The sequence below is a fragment of the Phacochoerus africanus genome, chromosome 6 (genome assembly GCF_016906955.1).
Source record: "Phacochoerus africanus isolate WHEZ1 chromosome 6, ROS_Pafr_v1, whole genome shotgun sequence".
NCBI lineage: Eukaryota > Metazoa > Chordata > Mammalia > Artiodactyla > Suidae > Phacochoerus > Phacochoerus africanus.
In genome coordinates, this window is record NC_062549.1 from 10,385,796 (window position 1) to 10,402,539 (window position 16,744).

At 46.8% G+C, this 16,744-nt stretch overlaps 1 protein-coding gene across 3 annotated transcripts in view; it reads left to right on the plus strand.

Moving 5' to 3' along the window:
• The window catches only part of ASAP1 (ArfGAP with SH3 domain, ankyrin repeat and PH domain 1), a 344,270-nt gene that overhangs the window by 255,680 nt on the left and 71,846 nt on the right, over positions 1–16,744 (plus strand). For all 3 annotated transcript variants that reach the window (XM_047783238.1, XM_047783241.1, XM_047783239.1), the window contains 4 exons: positions 1,815–1,944; positions 3,143–3,228; positions 13,996–14,071; positions 15,212–15,298. In XM_047783238.1, the coding sequence (XP_047639194.1) occupies positions 1,815–1,944; positions 3,143–3,228; positions 13,996–14,071; positions 15,212–15,298 (379 nt within the window). The remainder of the gene's footprint in view (positions 1–1,814; positions 1,945–3,142; positions 3,229–13,995; positions 14,072–15,211; positions 15,299–16,744) is intronic.

Below are 16,744 nucleotides of genomic sequence, written 5' to 3' on the forward strand. Positions count from 1 at the left end.
ACTGAGTCACGACGAGAACTCCGCTATTCAGTTTTTTAATGGGCATTTGTTACTTGGTCCAAACGATACATGTACATATACATGAGACATGCGTTAAGACCTCCTCTGACTGCATGTGACAGAAACCCCAGATGACAGTGGCTTCAGCGAAGGAGGTAAAGCCTTCTCGGAGCGCGGCCAGGCACCTGTCACAGCACTGCTCACAGGCCCTGCAGCCTTGTCTGGCTGGTCCTGTGTCTGAATGGGCCTCAGCATCTGAGTTGGTGACGCAGGGATCTTTTTCTAAGGATGAGGAGGAGAGTGGCCCTTCAGTGAGCAGCGAGCGTGCTGCCGATGGGCAGGTGCAGCCGCCGTCTGCCCACGCTCCTCCCCCCCCGTCCCTCCCTGTCCTTTGTCCAACCTTAGCGCTCCCTGGTTCAGCGCCACGTCCCTCGGAGTTCTCTTGCTGTTCTCTCTCGGTTCACCCGTGATGGGTTGCCGTGGTGGGTGAGGCGCTTCAGCGCTCTTGTTCATCCACCCTCGGCCATCACTTTCCCTCCACCCTTTCGTCCAGTAAGATTAAGGCAGTGATTTGTGGTTAAACCAGTTGTCTGTGTGTACATTTTTGTGAGTATAAATAGTCCTCGTTGACTTGAAGGGTGTATTATGATTGAATTTCCACTCTTTTTTTTTTTCCCCCTTTTGTCTTTAGGAGCATACCTACAGCATTTGGAAGTTCCCTGTCTGGGGGTCGAATTCGAGCTGCAGTGGCCACCTACGCCACGGCCACTGCAACTCAAGGTCTGAGCCGTGTCTGCAACCTGTACCACAGTTGTGGCAACACCGGATCCTTAATCCCCTGAGAGAGGCCAGGGATCGAACCCGCATCCTCCTGGATGCTAGTCAGGTTCACAACCTGCTGAGCCACAACAGGAACTCCCTGAATTTCCTCTCTCATAGTATATTTTTTGATGTTTCTTAATGAAATAATTGCTTCGTTTCTTTGTTTACTTAGTTCTATATGAATCTTTCGTGAATTTTTATTACCTAACAGCCAGTACTTCTTAATGTTTCCACTTAGAAAACATGTGCTTTTTATTCTTGTGGTGGTTATATACTGATTACCTCGTGTCCTCTGTCAGTTCCTTCTCTGCTCTGCTGGAGACGCCTTCCAGGGCTCTTTAGATCAGCAGAACAGTTTCATCCTGGGGCTCCCCTTAGTGGTAGATCTCCTGTCTCCTCTTTGCTGGTCTGTCTCACATTTCGTGATCACATGACCTCCAGGCTTTTCCAGGGAGTGGCTCTGAAGCAGGAGAATGTTCAGGTTTTGGCGTGTTCAACAATACCTTCCTTCTGTCAAATACAAAATTTAAATTTTACAATCATTTTCTCTCAAAATGGCAAAAGCATTGCTCCATTGTTTTCTAATTTCCAGGGTCGCAAATGGAAAAAATCTGATGCTGCTGATTTCCAGCCCTTTGCATGTGATGTGTACGATTTTTTGGATATTTTCAGTTAGAAAAGGTTGAGGTCTTCTCTTTACTCAAGGAAAAGTGACTGTCCGAATCACTTCGTGCCAGCCCAAATGTAAGGGAATGTATATGCATCCGTTCGTGTGTGAGACCAACGTTAAAATGTAGGAAGTTTCCTTGGTGAAAACCCACGCAGTTGTGTTGGTTCTCTTTGAACTTAAAGAGTTTTCGCTTTTGATGGATGCTAGCAATTTACGAGTTCCTGCCTCTTGCCTCCAGGAATTAAGAAGTAACCAAGTGGTTCTCATTAAAGGAAAGTCATGGGTGTGTTTTCCTAAAGGATGGCATCTGTTTTAATTACAGTACAAAAATCGAGAAGGAGAAAAGGGAGCATGCCAAACAGCACGGGCTCATCCGCACGGAGATCACCGGAGCCGAGATCGCGGAAGAAATGGAGAAGGAGAGGCGCCTCTTTCAGCTCCAGATGTGCGAAGTAAGGGCCGACTTTTCAGCCCTTGTCCCGAGTTCCGTTAGCTGGCGTCGTTCCTGCCAGTCAGCAGTGTCTGCGCTTAAGTGCAGGCTGTGTTTGATGATGGGAGAAGCGCACTGTTTCTCAAGGATTCTAATCTCCGTTTTTCTCCAAGCCTTTTGGGATCCGCTGTGTGACTCTTGTCTCATATTTTGAGCCCGGGTCCCATGGGGCTCTTTAAGCCAAAACAGGATTATTTGGTGAGAACTTTAATATTGCTTGCGAGTGAGTGTGGCAAAAAAGTTTTTTTGAGGGGTAACATAGGTGAATATTAAGTTTTACTTAATACTGGCACAGGTGTAGAGCATGGTTAGTTTTTTGTTGTTTTTTTTTAACCATGTGTCCCGTTGGAATGAAAACTTAAATGACGTAGTCATCAAGAAAGTCTGAGTTCGTGGAAAAAAAAATGGACCGAAAGCATGTTGCCTTAGACGTAGGGCACTGGTTCTCAAACTGGGTTCTCGCAAACGCTGGCATCCCTTGACCTAGAGGTCAGCCCATCCTGATAATGAGTAATGGAATTCCTTTGGAAGTTTTCAGAAGTTTGCCTGCCTTCATTTTCTTTTCTTAATTTCTGCCCCCTTCATAAGTCTTTGGCGCCTTCTTGAACTTGAACTATTCACCAACACTTCCACAAAATAAAACAAGTGAACAAGAAGCGGATCAGAAAATCTTGGCCAGTTGGGAGAATCAGAGCCACTGGTGTTTCGTGACTATAAACTAATAACCATCATTTTTATTTATTTCATCTTTCAGCTTTTAGTAGCCAAAGTACTTTCCAATTCACCTCTTTGGTCTAAAAGCATATTCCTTGAAGAGAATGCCTTTGTCTTGCCATCCTTCTTTCAGGTTTTTGAGCACATGAACTATGAGTTTGAGATCCACTGCACCGGGGGAAAATAATCAGTTCCTCCAGAATGTTTTGCTGTGTTTGATTTCCGCTTGTCTCGCAAACTAATCTCAAGCATTTACAGGATGCTAACATGCTAATCAATTTGTTTGGTACACTTGCAACTGTGTCAAATCGGTATTCCCTAAAGTAAGCGCACGCTGTCTGGCGGCAGCCAAGCCTCAGTAGCTTGTGTAGATTCGTGATGGGCCCCCCGTGACCGAAGAGCCCTGTCTGTAATGATTAATGGACAATTCTGTTTTATTTCCACAGTATCTCATTAAAGTTAATGAAATCAAGACCAAAAAGGGTGTGGATCTGCTGCAGAATCTGATAAAGTATTATCACGCACAGTGCAAGTAAGTGGAATATCGCAAGCATGATGATTAGCCCAACCAAGGCCCCCTTCCCTTCGTTGCTTTTCCTTTTTTTATTTTTCCTTTTCCTTTTGGTGGCTGCCTGGTGGCATATGGAGTTCCCCAGGGCCATGGATGAGATCTGAACCGCAGTTGTGACCTATGCCAGGTCCTTAACCCTCTGTGTCAGGCCAGGGATTGAACCTGCATCCCAGCGCTCCAGCGATGCCACCAGTCCCTTTGCAACATAGCAGGGGCTCCCACTGATGTTCTTAATTCTTTCCAAATGATGAGAAGTAGTTTTGTCTTCCATCTACAGTGTTTTCTGTTTATCAGTCACTCGGATTAGGGCAGCTGTTTGGCTCTGCTCAAATGCTGTCTTGCAGATACTAACGTTGGCCTTGACAGCCTGTGGAAGTCTTGTTACAAATGTATGTGTCTCTGTCCCTTTGTCACTAAAGAGGCCCTTCAAGTACCTCCCTCTGCCCTTACTTGGCATTTTACGTGTTCTTGGCTCATTTGTACCACGTACTCCTACTTGGGATTGATTCTGGTTTTTCATAATCCTTGCGTGAAATTAAATACCTTGAACATTAATGATACTTTCTTTGCGTTTATACTCGGATTCCTGTGTGACCCTGGTGTATTTGGAGGGGCATTCGTTGTTCTGCATCAGCACCATCTTTGCTCGTGGTGCCCGGTTACCTCCTTACTACGTTTGAGATTCTGCCGCACCGCAGTAGTTACTTCATGTTTTCTCCCTGGGCTGGCTTTCATGGGTTTTATGATAGAATTTTTGTCTGAAAATGTGTCTGCTCCTATTCAAGTCTGTGCTGAGTCCGTGGAAGTTACGGAGAAGATAGTGCAAGAACTTTGCAGAGTGGCCCAGGTAGATTAGTGTAAAGGTCATTAGGACAAGGTCAAGTGCTCTTACTGTCCAGGAAGGTGCAATTCATAATCCCCTTCGATCGATCGTCTGTCCTGCTCTCGGTGATCGTGTTGTGTCCAGGGAGGGCTTTGTGTTCGACGGAAACGTGTTAGGAGTCAGCATTGATAGGATGGGAAAAGCACCAGTCAGGCAGAGAGATGCGTTCGAATCCTGGCTCCGCAGCCGGGTAACTGGGGTCTGTATCGGGTGCTTCTCTAAACCTCCGTATCCTCAACTGTCAGGTGGGGGTTAAGGTTCATAGTGGACCCACCTCGGGTTTTTCGGAGATGTGAGAATCCAGCGAGATGACCCGTGTGGACGAGGCGCCTCCCCAGTGTCGTCTTGGTGTGGCTGGTTGCTGCTGGGGTGATCCCGAGTGGCAGTGAAAATCATTCATTCACATGTTGCACAGGATTGTTTGTCTTCAGGAAGATAAAATGTTTAATGACCAAATTGCTATTTACATAAATTCGATTTGACTTTTTTGTTCTTTTCAAAAGTCAGATCCTCCTTGTACAAAAGTGTCAGATGTCAAAATAATGTGGAAAGATTTTCAGGTAGAAAAGTTTCAGATATAAAAATAAGTTAAAGATTTTTGCATTTATAAGATAATTTTGCCTCTGGAAGCCTCACACCGAAGGCGTGGACAGACCTTTGCCTTTGTAGCATAGTGAGGTGCTCGTGAAACTCTGAAATGTGTGGTGGCAGTCCCTGATTTTAGTTTAGGCTGGAAGTTTTCATCTTGGTCAGCTTCAGTTTTCCTAGAAACAGGTCATTGCTTTACAACTTTCACAGAAATAAGTGACTCTTTCTGTTTTCTCAGTTACAACACTTGAGCAGCTAATTTCAGAAATACCTTTTTTTTTTCCCCTTAGGGCTGCACCTGTGGCATATGGACGTTCCCAGGCTAAGGGGTCAGATTGGAGCTGCAGTTGCCGGCCTGCACCACTGCCACAGCAGAACTGGATCTGAGCTGCATCTGTGACCAAAGCTGCAGCTCACTGAGGAAGGTCAGGGATCGAACCTGCATCCTCATAGGTATTAGCCAGGTTCTTAACCTGCTGAGCTACGATAGGGTCTCCCAGGAATGTCTTTTGATCTCAATCTCTGAGTCACAGAGAAGGGTTTAACCTACACAAACTGAAGTCCCCCCCCCCCAAAAAAAATAAGATGTTTTGTAAACTAGGCATACATTAGCCTTTGCTGGTAAAGTTGGAAAGAGAAGCAGCTCTCACCTACACAGATATGTGTCCTCCCTTTACTCTTGGCTTTTTTTCCCTTCTGCAAATATTTCCTGAGGCCAGGTACTTTGCTAGGTTCTGGGGTACAGAGATGAAACAAGGTTTCTGCCCTTAGCAGTTAATTGTCTGGTACAGGAAGTGAAATAATCCTAATGAGGCTGAACAGTGACTGATAACACGGGGCGTCCAGAGGAGGAGAGCCTTCTGGCCAGGGGGAATCTGGAGGAGGCGGCTGGACTTGGAGGATGGTTGGCATTTGGCCACTGGAATCTGGCAGAAGCATCTACCATGGGGCAGAGAGAGGTCAGCAGAAGGAAAACCCTGCACAGTAAAAACCTCCTTGATTCAAAGGCATCCATTAGTAGAACTGGATTATAATGTAATTCAATCCGAGCTGCCCCACGGTTGAACCTCATGAACTCCGTCACAGCAAGAAACCAGCGTAGCTTTCTTTTGAGGGACTGCTCTTATTCTTTCCTACTTCAGTCAATCCCTTCAAACCCTTAATAGTTGTATAGCAGACCTATAAAGCATCCTCTACTTAGATTTAAAAAAGAGAAATTTTGGAGCTCCCCAGTGGCCAAGTGGTTAAGGATTCGGCATTGTCACTGCTATGGCTCAGATTCCCTGGTCTGGGAAATTCCACATGCTGCAGGTATTACCAAAGAGAGAGAAAGAGAGAAATCTCATATTCTGAGAATTTATTCTAGTTCCCAGAATGGTTTTCAGTACAGTGTCAAGTGGAGCTCAAGAAAGAATTTGCTCCAGGAATCTTTGTGTAGTTACAGTACTTCAATGAGGCTATAGCTGCTATCGTGGAAAAATAAAAGGAGCAGAAAAGAAGAGCTTTTGACTCTTTGTTACCCATTTCAGCTCACCCACGCCAATTATTCTTCACTTTCAAACATGAGCATTGGCAGAATGCGATCTTCAAAACATAAATATAATTTACTGCTCACCCACTCCTTTTACCACCTAGCAAGTGTCCTTATGATCTGCAGAATCGAGAGCACTCGTAAACATCACTTTATCATCCTTCATCATACGGATAATAATAGCTAACATTTATCACGAGCAATCAGCAAACTGTAGCTTAGAAAAGATCAGTAACTTGCCTGAAGTCACGTTCATTCATTTAAGAGATGTTCAGGAAATACATGTCAAAAGACAAAGCACAAGAAACCAAAGAAAACAATAAAACGGACTTTGAAGTTAAAAACTTTTCTGAGTGAAAGGGCCCTGTTAAGAAATTGGAAAGATAACCCACAGGAGAGGAGAACATATTTACACATCATTTCTCTGATATGGGTCTAGTACCCAGGACATGTAGAGAACTCTTGAAACTCAACAACAAAGAGGTAAACAGCTCAATTTTAAAATGGGCAAAGAGTTTGAATAGCCATTTCTCCAAAGAAGAATGGAGACCAAGTGGTCCAAAGGCCCGTGGAGCCATGGTCAACGTCATTGGTCATCAGAGCTTTGCAGCTCAAACCACAGTGTGGTACCGCATCACACCCACTCGGACAGCTCCGACTACAGACATGAGCAACACAACAGAGAGTATTTCTCGGGGGAAAAATAAATCGGAATCCTCAGTACCTTGCAGGTAGACATGTAACTGGGGCAGCTGCTTCGGAAGAGTCTGTCAGTTCCCCACAAAGTTAACCATAGAGTCGTAGGACCTAGCAATTCCAGTTCCCAGGTGTAGACCCATCATAACTGAAGGCAGGCATTTAACAAAGATGTCTTCATGCGTGTTCGGTGGCAGCATTATTTGCGATAGCTAAAATGTGGAAACCCCCACATAGCCAGCAGCTGATGGGTAGGAGAGCAGACTGGGGTATAGCTGTAAAAGGGAGTGCCCTTCACCCACAGAAGGGCGTGCGGTATGATGCGTGCTACCACGTGGATAAACATCTACAACATTATTCTAGGTGAAAGGAGCCAGGCGCAGGAGGGTACCTATGGTCGGATTTCATTTCCGTGAAATGTCCAGGAAAAGGCAAGTCCATTGAGACAGAAAGCAGGTTGTTATTTGCTGGGGGAAGAGAGAGAAATTGGGAGTCACTGCTAACAGGTAGAGTGTTAGTTTTGGGGGTGATGGAAGTATGTTCTGGAATTAGATGGTGCTGACAGGTGCGAATGTACTCAACTAAAAACTGTGAATGTACTCAACTAAAAACTACTGACCTGTGGAGTTCCCGTCATGGCACAGTGGTTAACGAATCCGAATAGGAACCATGAGGTGGCCAATTCGATCCCTGGCCTTGCTCAGTGGGTTAAGGATCCGGCGTTGCTGTGAGCTGTGGTGTAGGTCGCAGATGCGGCTGGGATCCCGTGTTGCTGTGGCTGTGGTGTAGGCTGGCAGCTACAGCTCCTATTTGACCCCTAGCCTGGGAACCTCTATATGCTGCGGGAGCGGCCCAAGAAATGGCAAAAAGCCAAAAAAAAAAAAAAAAAAAAAAACTACTGAACTGTGTGCTTTGGTGATGGGGGGGGGGTTTTTTGGCCATGCCTTCAGCATGCCGAAATTCTCGGGCCAGGGTTCAAACCACAGCCATAGCAGTGACAACGCCACGTAGTTATGCTGTAGGCCTCCAGAGAAGTCCAAAATGGTGAATTTTATGTTACCTGAACTTTGTCTCAATTTTTTAAATGAAAAAATAACAAGACAAAAATAAAGATTCATGGCACTTACATTGAGAAGTTGACAGAACAAGGCTTGAACCCCGGTCTCTAACTTCAGAGTCCATGCTTTTAGCATGTGACAGATTCTGATTTGCGAAGCCCGAAGTTAGGTCTGGGTGCCGTTGCATTTTTAATACGCCTCATGTGAGCCGGGATACCCCTCTCTGCTGTCTCTTCATCTAAACTGTCGAGGTCTATTTGCAGCTCTTCAGTACCTACGCTGCCTCCTGTGCGTTCAGGTTCTCAAACACCGAGGGGCACACATGGGATGTAACTGGGAGAAGGTGTCCCGTGACCTAGACAGCGGCAGGTCAGCTCCTGGCCCACTCCAGGCCTGAAGCTTAGAAACCAGCCTCTCCTGACGGGTTGACGGTTGATTTGTCAAGAGGTCCCTTTGGTTTTTTGGCTTTGAAGGGGGGGGGGGGTGTCTTTTTAGGGCTGTGCTCTTGGCACATGGAGGTTCCCAGGCTAGGGGTTGAATTGGAGCTATAGCCGCCAGCCTCCACCACAGCCACAGGAATGCCAGATGTGAGCCGAGTCGACAACCTACGCCAACGCTCACAGCAACACCAGATCCTTAACCCACCGAGGGAGGCCAGGGATCCAGGAATTGAACCCGCTTCCTCTTGGATACTAGTCAGGTTCGTTACTGCTGAGCCCTGACGGGAACCCCTGGGGTTTTTTTTTGTTTGTTTGTTTTAATGTGCTTTATAGTTTGAGTTATTTTATAGCACCATACTCTCTCTGTTACTCCAAGATACCCTACCTTCTTTGGAAAATAATAGAATGCTCTCTGAATCTTTCGCTCTTTGGCCAAGCAATACCTCTTTCTGAGCCCAGCAGGACACGTGATGAAGGGGTATCAGGACTGGTCTCTCTCTCTCTCTGTTAAATTAAAAGCAGAGAGAACAGTGTTTTTCTTTCCCATCGTTGCTCAGAATGACTTAGGAGAGAAGTCACGTACGTAGCAACTTTCTCAGGATGGAGAAGGTTCTGGTTTGTTCTCAGGAGGATGCATCCTGCCTGATGGATGATGACTGCATCAGACACTCCGGAGCTTGCTCTCTGCAGCTGGGGATGTGTGACGGCCCATCTGTGTAAATGAGAGGGCCATTCTGCCCATCGCTTGGCCACTGATCTTTTGTTGGCACCCTCTGTCATTAAAATATGGTCGTATTTCTTTCACGCTGCCCCTTTAAAAATGCGTCCCTAAGGTCAGAGAAGTGATGAAGCCCCCTTTCTTTGCTGGCCTATGGCCATCGTGTGTTGAGCTGCTTCTCTGGGTCTGGAATGTTAGGCACATTTTCCTGGTGCTCAGAGGAACTCTCCAGGTCCACGTCCTTCTCTCCAGGTCCTGGATAAGGACATGGAGGCGCAGGACTCCAGAGATTTTGCTGCCATTCACTGGAGAGCAGGGTTTGGACCCAGATCAGATCTGCCGTGGTTTGTAATTACCTGTGCTCCAGAGTCAGGGAACCTTAAACTCCGATCCCAACTCCGCACGTGATGCTGGATGACCTCGTCACCTGCTTGGCCGCTCTAGGTCTGTTTCCTTCTCTGTCTTACAGGTTACTAATTAGAGCTGTCTATCCCATTGGATTATAACAAGACCTTTAAAGGGGGTTATTGCAAGGATCGTGCGTAACAGTGACTGGCACGGAGTAAATACTCAATTCCATGCAAGCTGCCATCGTTATTATTATTACTACTGTGAATCGTCATCACCTACTTTCCAAATTATTTCAGTAGTTCACAGGGAAATTGGCAAAGGGACAGGGGGGACGTCATGTGCTAATAGCTCATTTCCCCCCGTGCTGGGGAAGCGTTCTCATGTTCAAGTTGAGTGACAGGTCATCAGCGCTAACACCTGTGCTTCCTTTTCCAGTAACAGGACCCTTTCCTCTCTAATAGCTCATCTGATGCCCCTTGAAGCCGGAAAATGGCCACCTTTGGAGACGAGCGTGCTCGTCCTCAGACTGGGTCGGTAGCCTGCCCGAGGTCAGGCAGGCAGTCAGGTTGGGAGCCCAGACACCCCCGTCCATGACTCCTAAGCCCGTGGATTTCCGCTGAACCCAGAGCCAGCTCAGAGAGAGGCAGGAAGGGAGCAGAGAAGCTAGTGCCGTCGTGGCGGAAGGCTGTGGCTCTGAGTCCCACCCAGCCCCCCGGGACTGCTCACCCTAGGGCCCGTGCAGTGGACGGCCCGTTGGCCTTTGCGCTTTGTGGTGGCCCTCACCACTGTCGGGCTGTGTTCCCCAGTAGGTTCTCGTCCTCACTCCTGCTTCGCACCAAAAACTGGCCCTGAATCCCCATCTGAAAGGGGCTCCGCTCAGCCCTGTGCTCCCTGCTGAAGGTCAGTTCTTTAATCTTGTTTTGCCCGAGTAATACATGGTCCTTTGTAGAAGATGTTTAGAGAACGAAGTTATCAAAAGGGAAAGAAAATACTCTTCTTGCTCAGAAGGTGGATTTATATATATGATTTGTTTTGTGTGCAGCAATTGCACCGGGCCGTGGGTTACGGTGACACCTCATGGTTTTTCTTCATCTGGGTTTGTGATGTTCTGGAAATTTAAGCACAGGCAAATGGACCGTTTGCGTCTTTCATCAACCTTTTAATTGGAATTTGCCCCCCTGCCAGCTTGCTCTTACTGCTGCTGCAAGAACTTTGCATTTTTATCACCACCACCTCAGACTGAAACAGTACCCTCTTTCTCTGTAAAATGTGTGTTTTATGACAGTCCTTGCGTGCTGTGCACATCTGTTGGCTCCGACTTGACCTGGAGCACCATGCTCCGATAGAACTTTCCCAAGTGATGGAAATGCTGGTATGCGTTGCCGTCTGACATGGTCCCCGCCAGCCCCAGGTGGCGACCACGCACTTGCGATGTGGCTGGTGAGGCTTCCTGAAGTGAGTTTTACATTTACTCACTTGTAACTAAATTGGCTGCCTGTGGCCCGTGGCAGACGGGAAAGGAGCATCCTCGCTTCAACCCCCCTTCCTTCTGTTTTTAACATAGCGATTAACTTCCCTTCATGTTGAAAGCGAAAATGAAACACCTTTACAAAAATATCTTCAAAGAATCCGTGTCCCTCTGAGAAAGAAATGACTCCTCTGATAAACCTGTGCAGCTCCAGGGAAGGAAACCAGCCTTTACGGAGCATCTCCCCACCGCCTGGCACTCTGCTGAGTCATTGCACGTGTGTTATCTGTATCATTCACCCCGTTTCATACAGATGACATGGGCACAAGTTCAGTCACTTGCCAAAGTCCCATAGCTGGTAAGTCCTGAAGCACAGATTCTAGGCTATAAATCCCAACACCCTTGGGATCTGTTGTAAGACGTCCTGACAACACACATCAAGTGTTTGTTCTACTTGCAAAACCTTTCTCCAGAAATTAAGTGCAGTCTCAGAGATTAAAATGGGTTTTGCTGTGATTAACTTTGTAACCATATGTCTGCCTCCTTGGCAGACGCTCCTTCCCAGATGTAGAAGATGCTGGTTCAGGTTCATGCTTATGGGTGGCCTCCTCTGTGCAGAGCATTGCCTGCTGCTCTGGCATTGGCACTTGGCCTGAGCACAAGCCAGAACTCAGTGATGCCGTGCCCTTGACGGACGGGGCTGGGGAAAGCTGCTTGGGAAGATAGCGGCTTGGCTGAGCCAGGGTAGAATGAGAGTTGGGCAGGCAAGTGTAGTGGGGAAGGGCGTTTCAGGCAGAGGGAACAGCATATGCAAAGGCTGGGGGAACAACTGGAAATAACAGAGCATGGCTAGATGCCAGAGTTTTTAAGGGGGAAATAGTAGGAGATAAAGCCAGAAAGATAGGAGTTTCCATCATGGCGCAGTGGTTAACAAATCTGACTAGGAACCATGAGGTTGTGGGTTCAATTCCTGGCCTTACTCAGTGGATTAAAGATCTTGTGTTGCCATGCTCTGTGGTGTAGGTCGAAGACGCGGCTCAGATCCTACGTTGCTGTGGCTGTGGTGTAGGCCGGTGGCTACAGCTCCGATTTGACCCCTAGCCTGGGAACCTCCATATGCCGTGGGAGCGGCCTTAGAAAAAGCAAAAAAAAAAAAAAAAGCCAGAACATAAAAGTTACTCAATTCTGAACTGAGAAGATTAACTTCCATCCCTGAAGGAAAACCTGAATGATAGTAGGTAAGAACTTACAGGAGTTGCCTTCATGGCTCAGTGGTTAACGAACCTGACTAGGATCCATGAGGTTGCAGGTTCCATCCCTGGCCTCAATCAGTGGGTTAAGGACCCAGCTTTGCCGTGAGCTGTAGTGTAGGTCACAGAGGAAGCTTGGTCCCATGTTGCTGTGGCTGTGGTGTAGGCTGGCAGCTGAAGCTCCAATTCCACCCATGGCCTGGGAACCTCCATATGCCGCGGGTACAGCCCTAAAAAGCAAAAAAAAAAAAAAAAGAATTTGCATATAGCTGTCCAATTAAACAGTTAACCAGAAAGCTCTCTTTTCTCCCATTCCTATTGCCGAAGGACTCTTTAAACCTAGGTTTCTCTTTTCTACTAAAGGTGTGAACCTTAAATGATTTTGAAACTTAGAGAATTTTGGAATGATACACGGTGTAGGTCACCGAATCTATTAAGCTGAGAGGATATATGTGGATCCCAAAGTGAGCCCTCAGAATTCTTGGTAGTGCTTCACTCTTAGCCTCTGAGCATCTGCTCTGTGCTGGGCCCACTGTGATGTGGGGATGTGAGACTGTCCTTGTCTTCAAGGACCCCTTCCTCTCATGCCTTGAGAAATAGTCTGCCAGGGAGGCGTGGTTGAAGAAGCTTCCAGCAGCGTGGGGAACATTCTAAACACAGACACAAACAGGGCTCCTGAGTTCACGTGCTCAGGCAAGTAATCTCTTTGCTTGGTAGTAAGAGCAGGGGTGTCAGAACCAGGCCCCAGACCGGATCCCGGTTCTGTCACTTAACTAGTTGTGTTGGCAGCGTGGGCAAGCTGTCTGCTCACCATGGGCCTCGGTTCATCCTTCCTTCCTTCCTTCCTTTCTTATTATTCTTTATAGGGTCACACCCACAGCATATGGAAGTTCCCAGGCTAGGGGTCAAATCAGAGCCACGGCTGCCAGTCTACACCCCAGCCACAGCAATTCGCCATCCAAGCCGCATCAGCCACCTACACCACAGTTCACAGCAACACCAGATCCTTAACGCACTGAGTGAGGCCAGGGATCGAACCTGCATCCTCTGGGATACTAGGGCGCATCGGCAACACTCCCTCAGTCCATCCTTTAGAGTGGAGAACAGATCGAGGGGCGCGTTCGCTCATTAGGGTTGTTGTGGGCTGTAAAAGAAATGACGAGACCAGTCAGCGTCTGGGCGTGGGATAAAGGCTCCACGCTTGGCAGTGCTGGGAGTCATTCAGGGTGAAGTGGTGCCCCCTTTGGACACACCCAAGTCTGTTGGTGTCACTGATTTGATGACCTGAGTTTCAAACGAGTTGGGACGAGGGGGTCATTAGGGAATTGAAGGAACGCTCACTGTCCTCTGGCCTTTATTTCGCTCCTTAGTGTCCAGTTCACCTTCGTGATATTCCACTGGTAAATGTATCTCTCCGTCTTTCGAAGTCAAATATGGCACAACCGGGAAGACAGCTCCTGTGTGGCTGGGTGTCCACATTATGAAATTAGTGCACTGAGACCGCAGTTGTTATCTGCAGTGTCCACGTGACACCTGCTAACACATGTAAATGGTGCCTTTAGTTCATTCATTGGTCCTTCTTTGTAAAATACTGAAACTAGGTTTGCGTTTTATATAGCTGTATGGTAGTTTACTATTCATATATATAGTTTTCACTATATATATGAAAGTGTTCAGATTTTTCAGGTAATTGTAGCTCACTTTTTTTAACACTGCCAGTAAATCTCTGATGTTTCCCCTTGTAGTTTCTTTCAAGATGGCTTGAAAACGGCTGATAAATTGAAGCAGTACATTGAAAAACTGGCTGCTGATTTATATAATGTAAGTACTTTATAAAATGCATGTACTTTAACTTGCCTTTGTGGATAAATAGCAGTAAATTTGAAATGCATGTTAGAAGAATATTAGAGAAAAGAAGACACAGGGAAGTGATGTCAGCATAACCTGGGCAGATAAACTTTTTTTTTTTCCTGGTTTAACTCAGAGATGTCACCCCTGGGCAGATGTACCCAGGTGTGTTTTCAGGTCATTGGAGGAGTAGATGGTCCCGAATGGCTCGCCCTTCTGGGTTCAGTAGCATCACATACGAATGCTCTTTGGTCAGCACTTGGAGAAAGAAATTTTATTCCTGGAAGGATAAAAATTGAGTAGAAACAGGTTCCAGATTTTTGGGGGGTTTTTTTGTTGGCTTGCTTGTTTTATGTTTCCTCTTCTTTTTTCCCCTAGCATCTAGGTTTTACTTTTATAATAGGAAAATCAAGAGGAAAACTTTTGGGGGTGGGGAGGTGCATAGATAGAAATCTCGAGCACATGTTTTAGGAGTGTAATTCCATATGTTCAAATATGGAAATGCGTTTCCAAATGCGTCCTGTGTTCTGATGGAACTGTAAAAATACACGGCTGGTTCTTTTTTCAGATTTGCTTTGGTTTTTTTTGTTTGTTTGTTTGTTTCTTCATGATCAGATTTTCTATAAAGTTAACATGGTTCGGGTTGCACTGAAGTTGTAAGTGACTAAGAAAAGGAGCATCCGTCCCTTGCCTTGATAGAAACTCTGTAAAGGTTCATATATGCGTTAGCTCTTGGGATTTGGGTCGTTCTCAGGGTTTGTCTTCTGGCCCACCCGGTTACACTGTGATAGTCCCATCCCGCCCTTTGAAAAACCAGAAGCAAATGACTCAGTGTTATTCCTTAACTTTGTTTACAGTAGTACTTCAGAGTTAATTGTCTAGGCTAGATGTGTTATTTAATAAGAAAGCATGTTGCGTTATTCGATGATTTCAAAACTCCCTGGTGCTTTAAGATGTGAAGATGGTGCCTTTCATGTCAAAAATGAGGCCATGTCTGAAGGACTTTAATAAGGAGAAATTGAATTGTTTGCTGAGTAGGATATATTTGGCTGAATTCAAACTCTGTTCATCAATGTATAAAAAATAAGTGATAGAAATTTTTTTCTCTCACAGATCAAACAGACCCAGGATGAAGAAAAGAAGCAGCTGACTGCGCTCCGAGACTTAATCAAGTCCTCTCTTCAACTCGATCAGAAAGAAGTAGGTGATGGGTGTTTCCGGCAGGGCTAACTGCGTCCACGGGGCCGCTCCTGTTTCCTCATCCGCAGCATAAGCCTAGTGAGAGCTTCCCGCCAGGGTGCCGCTGGGGGACGAATAAGAAATGCAGGGCGGGAGTTCCCATCGTGGCCCAGTGGTTAACGAATCCGACTAGGAACCATGAGGTTGCGGGTTCGATTCCTGGCCTTGCTCAACAGGTTAAGGATCCGGTGTTGCCGTGAGCTGTGGTGTAGGTTGCAGACGCGGCTCGGATCCCGCGTTGCTGTGGCTCTGGCGTAGGCTGGCAGCTCCAGCTCCGATTTGACGCCTAGCCTGGGAACCTCTATAGGCCGCAGGAGTGGCCCAAGAAATGGCAAAAAAAAAAAAAAATGCAGGGCGTACCCATCATAGAAACAGAGTAGAAACGGTCTGTTAGTTGCCTCCTTCTAAAGAGAAATGCCCCTCCCCCCCCAATTCCATGACCAGACTTCCACCCTGGCTTTAACATGTGCGCTTCAGAGGGCACCCTCCTGGGCCTTCCTGTGTGCACCCCACTTCCTCCTAGATCAGCCCTGTCTTTCCTAAGAGCCACAAGGGGCCCATCTCATTTTGCCAGGGAAATAGATGAATTTTTTTTTTTTTTCTTTTTTGGACCACACCCATGGCATATGGAAGTTCGCAGGGTCGAATCAGGGCTGCCACAGCCACATCAACACCAGATCCCTAACCCACCGAGTAGGGCCAGGGGTCAAATCCACATCCCTGTGGTTCCTCGTCAGGTTCGTTACCCCTGAGCCACAAAGGGAGCTCGAGAAATACTGTGACACAGCAGAGCCCATGGAGGTTTTGCCCCGGAGTTCCGGAAGTTAAAGTGAGGTAGTCCTTGCATGTTGAAATGGAGTGTGCAGTGCAAGGCAGGTGTTAGAGGGATACAGTACAGATCCTTAATTATTAATCTCATTTGTTCATTGGTTTGGTCAAACATTTGGTGGATACCTGGTGTGTGCCAGCCACTGTTCCAGGCATCAAGCTCTAGTCAGAGAGCTTGCGGAGCGTAGAGGGAGCCAGCCCTTTGACCCAGCAGTTGGACCTAAAGTGGTATCGATGCTGGAAGAGGTGAGGAGGAGGCGAGCTAGGAAGCAGAGGAAACCAGAGACCTGAGAAACTGCCCGGCACGCTCAGCAGGCTGCCAGCAGCTTAGAGCCGTGAGAGATGCAGCCCCTGAGGTGAAAACTCAGACCTGATGGTGGAGGACCTTGGCCGCACACTCACGGGAGGCACGTTCAGGAGTGGGCACCATTTGTTCCGTGGGGGAAGAGAAACAGTTGCCTGTTGATGCGATGAAATTATTATGGATTCAGTTTAAGTACAGTATTGAAAATGCCGTATTTAATAATAATCACACGAAATACCACATTTTTATATTGTCAGCTCCTCATCGTATTATCT